The sequence below is a fragment of the Engraulis encrasicolus genome, chromosome 21, assembly GCF_034702125.1.
Source record: "Engraulis encrasicolus isolate BLACKSEA-1 chromosome 21, IST_EnEncr_1.0, whole genome shotgun sequence".
Taxonomy (NCBI): Eukaryota; Metazoa; Chordata; class Actinopteri; order Clupeiformes; family Engraulidae; genus Engraulis; species Engraulis encrasicolus.
This window is the reverse complement of record NC_085877.1, coordinates 50681763-50693519: the sequence shown is the minus strand read 5'-3', so window position 1 is coordinate 50693519 and position 11757 is coordinate 50681763. Positions and strand designations below refer to the sequence as shown.

At 41.3% G+C, this 11757-nt stretch overlaps 1 protein-coding gene across 2 annotated transcripts; it reads left to right on the top strand.

Moving 5' to 3' along the window:
- The first annotated feature begins 883 nt into the window (after positions 1-883).
- LOC134437281 (uncharacterized) lies at positions 884-8977 on the top strand. Of its 2 annotated transcripts, none has more exons than XM_063186775.1 (11): positions 884-1000; positions 2062-2123; positions 2237-2355; positions 2489-2899; positions 3331-3541; positions 3753-3890; positions 4653-4790; positions 4950-5167; positions 5256-5409; positions 5759-5865; positions 6581-8977. In XM_063186775.1, exons 2-11 carry the CDS (start codon positions 2078-2080, stop codon positions 6890-6892), a joined length of 1854 nt encoding a protein of 617 aa, XP_063042845.1. In that variant the 5' UTR covers positions 884-1000; positions 2062-2077; the 3' UTR covers positions 6893-8977. The 2 variants fall into 2 exon arrangements, with proteins under 2 accessions (XP_063042845.1, XP_063042844.1); XM_063186774.1 differs by having other exon boundaries at positions 3298-3541.
- The last annotated feature ends 2780 nt before the right edge of the window (positions 8978-11757 follow it).

Sequence of the window (11757 nt, the reverse complement as noted above, 5' to 3'; positions counted from 1 at the left end):
GGTGGGGGGAGTAATCAACCAGTGCTCTCCCCCATCCTCCTCCATGACTGAGGTACCCTGAGCATGGTACCGTCCCACTGCACTGCTCCCCATGGGGCGCCACTGAGGGCTGCCCCCTTGCACGGGTGAGGCATAAATGCAATTTCGTTGTGTGCAGTGTGCTGTGTCATAATGACAATGGGAGTTGGAGTTTCCCAATGGGCTTTCACAGTTAGGCCTATAAACTGGCGAAAAACACATGTTTTGGGGTGGGATAAGCAATTTCTTGGGTGGGGGGGGTTGGAAGGTTTAAAAAAAAACAAAAAAAAAACAATTACACAGCAGTGCCTCAAACATGTGGTGGCATCAGAAAATCAGGGCTATTGTGGTAGGCCTATTTGGTAATTACATCCCCCCCCCCCCTAGTTTAATGTGGCGAAAAAAAGAGTTGAAAACTCTAAAATCCTTTTCACATCCATCGATACCACAGTAAACCCAAAAATCCGGGCTGCGACTATGACTTGCATTGATATGGCTTAATAAAACTAAGACTAAGCGAGCGCAACAAAGACAAAACAAATCCAACACCTCCAAGCCGCCATGATGCCAGTCAACTTTCGCTCGCATTTCATTCATTCATCAATATGATTGATCCTGACTGCACTGAAGCTGGCTGGTGACCTGCATGTGGTGGATCACTGGGGTGGATAGTCATTTGTATTTATTATTTTAAAAGGAAACATTCAGTTTCATTTCACTTAATTTATTTTAATATGATCAATATGTTGTTGTGAAAAACTTGTAATATTTTTTTAAAAGGTCATAATACATTATATTTTATTCCCATCCTCGGTTTACGTCATCCAACGTTCCGACGTCAATTGCGTCAGTGCAGAGAATATTTCTGGTCAGTGCAAGTGAGAGTTCAAGGTTGAGTTTCAAACCACGAGAGTACCCTCATGTACTCTACGCAGTAGTATTGGAAGACGAAGAAGACAGGCGAAGAAGCGGCTCAATCAAGGTAAGGGAGCGTAACGTGTATATATATATACATATATAATTGTTATTTTCTCGCTAACATCAACGTTTTATTAAGGGGTTTCCTGTGACTGTTTCTCAAGTCGACTGGACTGGTCACTTGCTTAGCACGCTAGCTGGCGTTTGCTCGTGGCCAACTTCCAGTTTTGAAAAAGGGATTATGTGGTGGGTGAAACCCAACCCAAACACGTTCGCGTTATTAACCAGAAGTGTGTACGTACTTCATATGATGGTATATGTTATTTTTATTGGATGCATGTACTTTTTATCGCTGTGGTATATTTTGGCCAACACTGAAACAGCATGTTTTTTTCTAGCTGACTAATGGGGCACTGCTAGCAGAGTTGGTAGCCTTGTCGTTTGTGCGGCCATTTTAGCATTGGAAACACCCGCGGGCATCTGTTTCCGATTTGAACAACCAAATGCGTGATGTTCCGAGAATACACACGGTTATCTTTATTAGATGCATGTACTTTTTATCGCGTTCATGTATTGTCGTTATAAAACACCCAAACGGAACGTTTTTGGTTATGGCTAACATTCAAACCTCATGTTTTTGGTTATGGCTAACACTCAAACCGCATGTGGCACTGCTAGCAGAGTTGCTAGTCCTGTCTAGAGCCGTCTATATACGGCTCTGGTCCTGTCATTTGGCGGCCATTTTAGCGTTAGCAACGCCCGCGGGGATCTGCTTCCGATTTGAATAACCAACTTCATGCATGATATTCCGAGCATACACAAAAGGTTTTATTTGTGAGCAAATGTGTGTATGTTGCTGCTAAAATTAACAGTAGCTATGTCCGAGAATGGGGGCACGCTAGCCTGGTTATAATCGACTTTCAAAGGTGTTGCGTGAGGGCACGGCCTGGCTTGGGGCACACTGACTGGATTGTTAGACCGAAGTCAAACCAATTGGCTAGAGCTCTAGTCTGGAATTTTCCATCACGACTCGCTCGCTGTCTGCACGACTACAGAAGAGTGTGTGCATGGATATCCACGTTTTTCCCCCGCTAATTAATTCTGGCTTTGTGTTTTTGTTTATAGCCTGCCGCCTAACCTGATGACAATGGATGGATTTGATGAAGCCACTCGTTCGGTATTGGAAGGTAAAGATTTTTTTAGGTTAAAGGGACACTGCAGGAAATGTTCAAAAAAGGTATTGCTTGGATTTTTAACTTGACTCTACTTTACACACAGTGTTTTTATTTGTCGTCTACAGCTGCAAGTGTTGACGAATGCACCTTGAAAGCCCTTAGCCGAGAGGACTTGCAAGACCTTTTTCCTGGCCCTGAAAACTTTCTTAGAAGGAGAAGAATTTGGGATTTTATCAATGAAAATGTAAGTTACATCAGATCTATCTATACATCTATGTATGCACTATGTACTTTATGAACATTAAATTGTATTAAGCATTAACCATATTTCTAATTGTCCCAATGCATTTTGTTTTCTTCCTGCATTATTCTAATAGTCTGGAAATATAGACCAAGATTCAAGTGCTTGCAGTGAATACAGGAGCATGCCCTCAACTACTTCTGCGTCACCATGCCAGCTTAAGACCTCCACTCCCACATCAGATGAGAAAAAGATGAAGATGCCAGACCCTCCAGAATATGTCGTTTACACGGACTCAGAGTTGGATTTGGTACGGGCTCAATATTTTGCACTCCTTCAGAGTGGGAAGGAAAGAGGCTTCAAGATGTCGAAGGAGCTGTGTTGCAGACTAATAAGAAACACCATAACAAGCATGGTTGCAATCCTTCGCGCAAGTCCGATGGGAAAAGAAGCAAGCTATCCCTCAAAGCTGGAAATGAAAGTCATGTCGCAGAAAATAATTGAGTACTACCCCATGTTGCGTGATACTGATCCAAATATGCCACATGTAAGTATTGTTTTATCTCGTTTTCTTAAAAATATGTCTATTTGCCTTCTAGCTCTTTTGTAATGTCTAAAATGCCTCCTGCTACAAGCTCTAACCCACCACCGTGTGTGTGTGTGTGTTGAATACGGTACTAGCTATCTACCTGGACTGTGCATTAGGACTCTGATCTGTGCCATACCACTGTCATATGAGGACTCATTCTTGCACTAAATTAACAGTAAATATTTCAGGTCACTGAAATCCTTGCTCTCTACCACAAATCTTATACCGTCAACTTTGTGGATGACTGTTTCTTTTCTTGAAATGTGTAGTATATAGCAGTACTTTTGTGCCAGGCAAATTAACTTGCTCTTCTCTTCTCTACTAAACCAAAACAACCAACGAACTGGGGAAAAAAGATAGACTACTTAACTAGCATTCTTTCACCACAGCTGACGGTCTACACAAAAATGTTCAAGCGACTCCAGAATATGAGATCCCCATGCAGGAAGAGGCAGGGCCCCGTTCTTCTGAGAGGCCCAGCAAAGACTCTCTTCAGTGAAGACCAAGACATTGACACGGATTTGACAGACACGAGCGGATCGGCTGATACAGTCATTCTTGAGAGCAGTGAAGACCTCAGTGATGACAATTGCAGTGCAGGTATGCAAAAGTAACAATTACTACAGTCATGAAACGAAACTAGAAGGTTTTTGTTTATCTTTTTAAATTTATATTCATTTTATTTTTTTGTACTTTGTTGAACCAAAGATGCACTATGTCTGATTTTTGGTTGTATTCATTTTAATAATTGTGTTTGTGTGTGATTCCTCCTCCTCCTCCTGCTCCCCCCCCCCCCAATTATTTCTCCAAGTGTCCCCAGCACGAGATCCCCCTGTGCCAAAAAAGGCAAAGAGTGGCACCAAAGCATCCATTCCATCATCCAGGTCTTCCTCACCGGCACCCAGGACTGCAATTGCTTCACCAACCATGCCTGCGAAAGATGTTGCTGGTAAGCCCTCCTCAGCACTTTCCAGCATGTAATCCTTGTTCATAAGTTTTGCAAAACATAACTACGTGTCTGTGTGTGCATGTGATCTGGCCTGACAAGCCAGACTAGAAGTGAATATTTAGTCCAGCCCCGATCAATGACTCATCGAAAGATTGTTGATGGCAACAACCAGTTTTTCAAACTGTCTTTGCCTATTGGCCAACGCTTTGTCATAAATCCCTGAAAACCCTGTCCGAAAGATTCAAAACTTATATTCCCTGCGTTGTGATTGGTTTGCCAGATTCAGGGCGTTCGGACATTGTCTGAGGCTATACCCACTCGCAGGCAAAAAATAAGCTGCTGGCGGGTGGTGCTAGTTTAAAGGGACACTGTGCATGAAATGGTCATAAAAGGTACTGCAACTATGCTGATCATGGAAACTGTGTTGCCTATTGTGAAATTTGATCTTTACATGAAAGTTTACTGAGTAATGAACACATATGTTCTAGTATGGTCCAAGCAGTCATTTTTGCAGCTAAAAATGGCTATTTTTGGAAATTCAAAATGGCGGACCATGGAGAAGATCCTCCTTTTCATGTATGAAAAGTGCATTTTTTTCCAGTCATAATGAATGCTTAGAATTTGATGGTGGCGGTAAATATTCATGAAAAAGGAAACATTAGTGAATGGGCAGCATGAATTCTGGAAATAAACAACTAAAAATCTCAGTGTCCCTTTAAGAGATTATAATTTTTCTGTATTTTTCCCCTATTATTTCTCAAGCGTCCCCAGCACGAGATCCCCCTGTGCCAAAAAAGACAAAGAGTGGCACCAAAGCAGCAATTCCATCATCCAGGTCTTCCTCACCGGCACCCATGACTGTGATTGCTTCACCAACCATGCCTGCAAAAGATGTTGCTGGTAAGCCCTCCTCAGCACACTTCCCAGCCTGTAGTCCTTGTTCATAAGTTTTGCAAAACATTATTATTTGTATTTTAACATTTTATTATTTGTATTTTAAATTTTCACTGGTGTTACAATGTTAACATTAAAATGTATTTGTTTTTATTGTTGTTTAAGCGGGTCTCGACAGTCTGAAGATGCAGGCCAGACACTACAAAACCTTGAGCAACATGTACAACAAGCCCAATGCAAAACCCAATCAAAATGATGTGGCGCAAATTCTGGACCTCGAGTTCGAAGCCAGACGGGCCTTTATCGATTCAGATGTTACCAAGGAAGAAGACCGACCTGCAAAAATCCTTGATGCATATCCATGCTTTAAAGATGTTCGAAACGTATGTTTTGTTTTTTTTCTTCTCATCTGAACCTCAATTGCTGTGTATGTTGTAAGCGTTTTGAACACAGTGTTTTATGATGTTTCAGGCCATGGATGAACTACGGCGCATAGTAGATGGTACTAACCGCAGATACATCGAGGACGTAAGAGGAAGATGGACAGAATTCTGCACGAAGGTGCAGTTCTATAGCGTGTGGAAGAAAGTCCTCAAACCCCCTTTTCCTTTGGATGTTCGCAGTGGTAAGTTGCTGTTCCATATTTATATGCAGTGAATGCCTAAGCCCTTTTTAAGAAAGGTTGCCCTCAGAATATAAAAACCTAAATATATTAGCCTCTGAAGCACATAAAAACATGCAATAAGTTGTATTTAAATGTTGAGACCCTCATCTTGCATTGGAATGTGTTCATTTAACTCTTAACATACCAAGACTTTTCATAAAATTCTCTCGAATCTCACGACCCTGAATGTTGTGAAGCGCCAGGGCCAATGTTGCACAATGCAATGTCCAGCATCAATGGGTTAATGTAGAGCCCTTTTCACATGTAGTAATATTGTTACAGCATTCTGACCATTCTTTCTATTCTTTAGTGGATTTCACACTGGCCCTCTTCAATGCACTGCCACCCCTCTTCCCCTCATCCGTTTTGCCACCAAAGAAGCTCGCTTGCAGTGAGGCACTTATTCATATCTTGAAGGTAAGCAAATATTTCCCCAGATTTATGCGAATTCATTAATTCACAAAACTGCAACAAAAAATCTAAAACTTTTCATCAGCTTGTCTGTTATTAATCTATACTACATTTATTACATGATGTGTCTGTTACTCTGTCTGTTTTTGACACTGCTGAGCTGAGCTGACCAGCTCTCCACTTCTAAGAGTCTTTTTCAATGTTCATATGTGCGATTCTCTCCCTTGCTCATGAGTTCCCTCCTTCGTCGTTCACACAACTGCAATCATGTTCTGCACTTCCCTACACAGTATGTTTGATATGACTTGTTCTCGGTATACCCCCATTTTTATTTCACATTTCCAGTAAGGAGAACGAGGAGACAAAAGGCTACTGTTTATTTTGAGAAGGTTGAACCCACATCATTGCTCTTGAGGCGTTCAGCTCTCCTTTTTGAAGGGGCTTTTCCATTGTTCAGTGGGCAAACCTGCATGTGCTGTTTCAGGCCAGGGCCACCAGATGAGGGAACTGGCCAGTGACGCAAAACATTGAGTTCCAAGCCATTTCAGGACAATAAAAAAGTTGTGTGGTGTTTAAGTTGTAGGAATCATACTTGATGCATTCCTCCCTCCCCTGTTGTAAATAAATGTTTTTAGAATCTTTAAGTCTTAAAATCTGCAAGTTGCCAACGTTAAACATTTGTTTGTCTTCTCTCTGCACATTCTTTTTTTTTTTGCTCCAGTCAAACGAAGACCCTGCCCTCTACCTGCAGAAGCGTCCTCTCTGCTCCCCAGTTCTGCTGTTTGATGGCTCAACTACCATTGTGGCTGTGGGTAACGTACCTGTTACAACCCTCAAGCAGGAAGATTTTTCAGAGGGGATGTTGGTGTTGATGGCGTACTATTATACATTGCACCTCACATACCCCAAATGTGTGGCAACCCTGCTCTCTGTTATTCAAACGGAGGTCATTGGTGACGCCCTCCATGATAAGGATGCCACTAGTTCATACAAAAAAGCAATGGCCGAGTGGAACGCATTCATTGAGAAGTAAATCTGTCAGTTGTTGATTACTGATTGTTACTATTGCATTGTTTTGTGTGTTTCACAAGTTAATTGCTGTTTTTTTGTAATTATTCAGTGGGTCTAAGGTGTTGGTCTTTGACCAATACCCCACCGCAAAGTGAAATTGAGGCAGTGGCTGAGTCACCGGGAAAACTCTCCTGCTCACTTTGAGTGGCTCAATTTTACCTCCGAGTGGGGTATCCCTTAATAACGCCTGTATTTCAGGATACAATGTTGGAAAAACACTACCTCATAATGGCAGAATTTAATTTCCTTTTATTACTGGGGTTCCAGTACATCTAAGTTGTTTGTCTTAAACATGTACCCCAAACCTAAGCGAAATTGAGTCACTTGCTATAGTCCCTCGAGTTGTGCAAGTGAGCAGAAAAGTTTTTCAGGTAACCCAGCCACTGTCTTAATGTGACCCATCAAAGAGCAGAATAGAGAGCGCGCTTCTGAAGGTACAAGACCGGGTTAAAACAGTCTTTGTGTTGCCAACCCCCATCACAGCAAATATGCTCAGCAAAGCAATTGTCACCTATATTACCATCTTAAAGTAGTTGATGTACTCTAAGGTTACTATTTCAAGGCTCAATTTCACCTGGGAGTGTGGTATACCTATCCTGTATTTCAGCATACAGTGTTAAAATGCTGCTGCATAAGGGCTGAGAGAAATGTGAAGAGATTTATTCAAAGCCTGTATTCAGGATGCAATGCAAAGCAGCAAAATGCTGCTTCGTAAGAGGTGGGAATTGTGAACCCCACCCCAAAGTGAAATTGAGACGGTGGCTGGTTCACCTGGAAAGCTCCTGCTCACTTATCCAAGTCTAGGGACTTTGGTGAGTGGCTCATTTTAAATGGGAGTGGGGTATCCCTTAAGATTTTTCAAATTCTGTATTTCAGGATGCAATAGTGGAAAATCGCTACTTCATAAGGGCTGAGAATTTAATTTCCTTATTTTACTGGCGTCGCAGTACATCTAAGGTATTTGTCTTAAACATATAGCCCAGTCCCAAACGAAATTGAGTCACTCGCCATAGTCCCTGGAGTGGCGCAAGTGAGCAGAAACGTTTTTCAGGCAACCCAACCACTGTCTGAATGTGACCCATCAAAGAGTAGCATAGAGAAGGTCTTTTGAAGGTACAAGACAGGATCTTAAACAGTCTTTGTGTTGCCAACCCCCATCACAGCAAATAAGATGTTAATATAGGTGACAATTGCTTTGCTGAGCATAAAGTAGTTGCTGTACTCTAAGGTTATGATTTCAACCGTCTGCACTGCCAAATTGAGGCTCAATTTTACCTGGGAGTGGGGTATCCCTTAAGTTTTACCTATCCTATATTTCAGCATACAATGTTAAAATGCTGCTTCATAAGGACTGTACTCAAAGGTTACGATCTCAAACGTTTTTGCTGCCAAATTGAGGCTCGATTTCACCTGGTAGTGGGGTATCCCTTAAGTTATACCCATGCTGTATTTCAGCATACAATGTTAAAATGCTGCTTCAGAAGGACTGAGAGAAATGTGAAGAGATGTATTCAAAGCCTGTATTCAGGATGCAATGCAAAGCAGCAAAATGGCTGGTTCACCTGGAAAGCTCCTGCTCACTTATCCAAGTCTAGGGACTTTGGTGAGTGGCTCATTTTAAATGGGAGTGGGGTATCCCTTAAGATTTTTCAAATTCTGTATTTCAGGTTGCAATAGTGGAAAATCGCTACTTCATAAGGGCTGAGAATTTAATTTCCTTATATTACTGGCGTCCCAGTACATCTAAGTTATTTGTCTTAAGCATATAGCCCAGTCCCAAACGAAATTGAGTCACTCGCCATAGTCCCTGAAGTGGCGCAAGTGAGCAGAAACGTTTTTCAGGCAACCCAGCTACTGTCTGAATGTGTCTGATCTGTCTATCCTGTATTTCAGCATACAATGTTAAAATGCTGTTTCATAAGGACTGAGAGAAATGTAAAGAGACTTTTTCAAAGCCTGTATATCAGAGTGCAATGTTGGAAAATGCCAACTGTGATTTTGTGTGAACAAAGAGGAAATAATAAATGTTAAATATGTTAACAAGTCATTCTGGTTGTGTTTTTTTGTATATTGTAAAAATGCTTTTAAGGTTTAGTTTCAGCATGAAGACTGCCTCGTTTCAAGATCATCATGGATCTTGGTTTAAGACAGAATTCAGTCTTTCTGGAATACTGTACTCTACATTTAGTGTTTCCTTTACTAATATTGAGCTTAATTTGCCAAAGGAAAAGAGTGTAAATGCTTGTATTCAGTACATCTCACTTATTTTGAGGTAGCAAAAAGTTGCTTTTCAAGATGTATAATCTTATATCCAGTATTTTAATATGCTTGTTTTCAGTATGTTTCACTCATTTTGAGGTAGCGAAAAGTTGCTTTTCAAGATGTATAATCTTAAAACCAGTATTTTGATATGCTTGTTTTCAGTATGTTTCACTTACTTTGAGGTTGCAAACGGTTGCTTTTCAAGAAATTTAATCTAGTATTTAGTATATTTCACTTAATTTAGGGCTAGAAAAAGTTGAAACCCAAGTCATTTCGTCTCATAATGAGCATATTTGTCTTGTTTTAAGCCTTCCAAATGCCTCCATTAAATCTAGAAACAAGTCTTTCGGAAATCTTATTTTAAGAAATCTTACCAAGTGAAATTCACTTGCTGCATGGACAGATTATTTCACTTGTTTTGAGTACTTTTCCCCTTAATTGTAATGTTTTTCATCTTGTTTGAAGACCCCCTTAATTTGCAGTGTACGGACCCTTCGTGATATCCGAAAGAACTGCCGTAAGCGTGCCGACATTGTCTTTGCCTAAGAAGAATGGAATACATCGTCTAAAAGGACCTGGGTGGTTCCCTCTTCAATAAGAAGACTCGTGAGTAAATGAACTGGCTGGATATTGCCACTAACTTCGCTGGCTGCTCTCTCCGTCTTGCCCTTCACCCCCAAACAATAGTAGCCTACACACCTTGACAAGTTACAACGCAACTCCACCAAAAGCCCAGAAACGCACATAATTCCACACACCCACATTACAACACTACACTTACCTTCTCTATCCTCTTCCTCTCCTTTTTCCACCCTATTTTTGGAGAGTTGATAACAACGACTAGGCCTATTTTTTTGTTCTTGGAACATATTGGATTAATGCCCTTTGGATGTAATGCCCTTTTTGTTGGATATACCTTTTTTGTTGGATTAATGAACATTTAATGAATGAAGATTTTGAAAGTTTAAGGAACTGCCTCGTCTCATGCTTTCCACTGACTGATTCACTGATATTTTTGCTGACGGTGTTTTGGGATTTAATATTTTTTTAAAGATTGCAGTTCCCCCAATCACCACACCGTTACAGAATGGCGCCCAACGTGGGGCCGGAGATTGTTTTGTTTTATCTCTGAGCCCTTGATCTTCAACTGATCACTTATTTGTTTGAGAGTGGCTGCTTCGCTGTTTTTGCCTATGGAGTGACATTTGTGCCACCGTTTTTGAATTACTGAGTATGGAGTGACATTGGTGTCAAAAACATCTGAACATTTAAGTTTTGCATTTTGGATATTTTTTGAATTACTTGCTGTGCTGGACTTTGAATTAACTTTGCTGTGCTGGACATTGAAGCTCTGCTTGCCCTGCTGATCAGCCGCCGCGCTGAGCTTGCTTGAACTTTTTTGCTGTGCTGTTTTGGGACTTTGAAAAAAAAAAAAAAAACGCACACACACAGTAACACAAGCACCACACACACCCTTTGCAATTTTCACTTAATCCATTACATTGATTCTTATACCTGTAACCTGATCATTCGCTGTGCATTCGTTGCTGCCCCCTGCTGTGTCTTTTTGATATTGCTCTTGCATGTTGATAGCTGATATTTAGCACATGAATCGATTGATATCTTTCATCATGTCTTCCCCTCCTCTTCCTACTGATTCACCCCCCAACATCTTACTCAACCCTCCTAACATAAATACACCTGTCCCTTCTTCAAACATAACTAATGTTCAGGTCTCCTCTGCACCCATACCACTTCAAAATCTACATACACCTGCCCCTTCTGCTCGCATACCTACTTCTAACACACATACTCATGACCCTGCTGCAGACAGGCCACTACATCCCATCTCCCTACTTGATCAGACAGTGGCTGAAATGTCTAATCCACTTTTAATCACCTGTGCTCCCTCCATTGCCCCTGTAACACATAGCAGTTCCCCTGTGTACACCAGTGCTCAAGATGGAGTAGTTACTCATTCCACTTTTTCACTTGACCTCTCTGCCACAACCCCAGTGTCTGAGGATGGTTCTCCTTTGCCACTCCCAGGAGCACTTCCGACTCCAGGACGTGCATTAGGACAACTGGCAGAGCGTGCACAAGATAACTGGGAACAGGTCTACTTACTAGTTGAGCAAAATCAGAGAGAAATCGGAGATGCAATGAAAAAACTCAGTGATCACATGCAGGGTAAATTTGATGAACATGCATCACAGTCTCAAGCTCACTTCGCCTACCTCACAACCACTGTGCTAACTATGCAAGACAAAATGGAAAGAGAACTAGATTCTATCATGAAAGCAATGAGAAAAGTAGCTGCTGAGGAGTGTGAAAAAGTACGAACTACCACAACTTCTGAACTAACCTTTAATGTACAACAATTGCAACTTGAACTCCAAAGGGATTTTAAAGCATCTCAAATGACTATGTCTGACATAAATGGCAGGATGATGACTCAAGGAACACAACTGACTGAGTGCATGTCACTAGTGAACACCCTGACAGCCAGATTCGACTCCTTGTGTGATCAAGTGCAGAGAGTGGAGAACACTTCTCGGGACACAC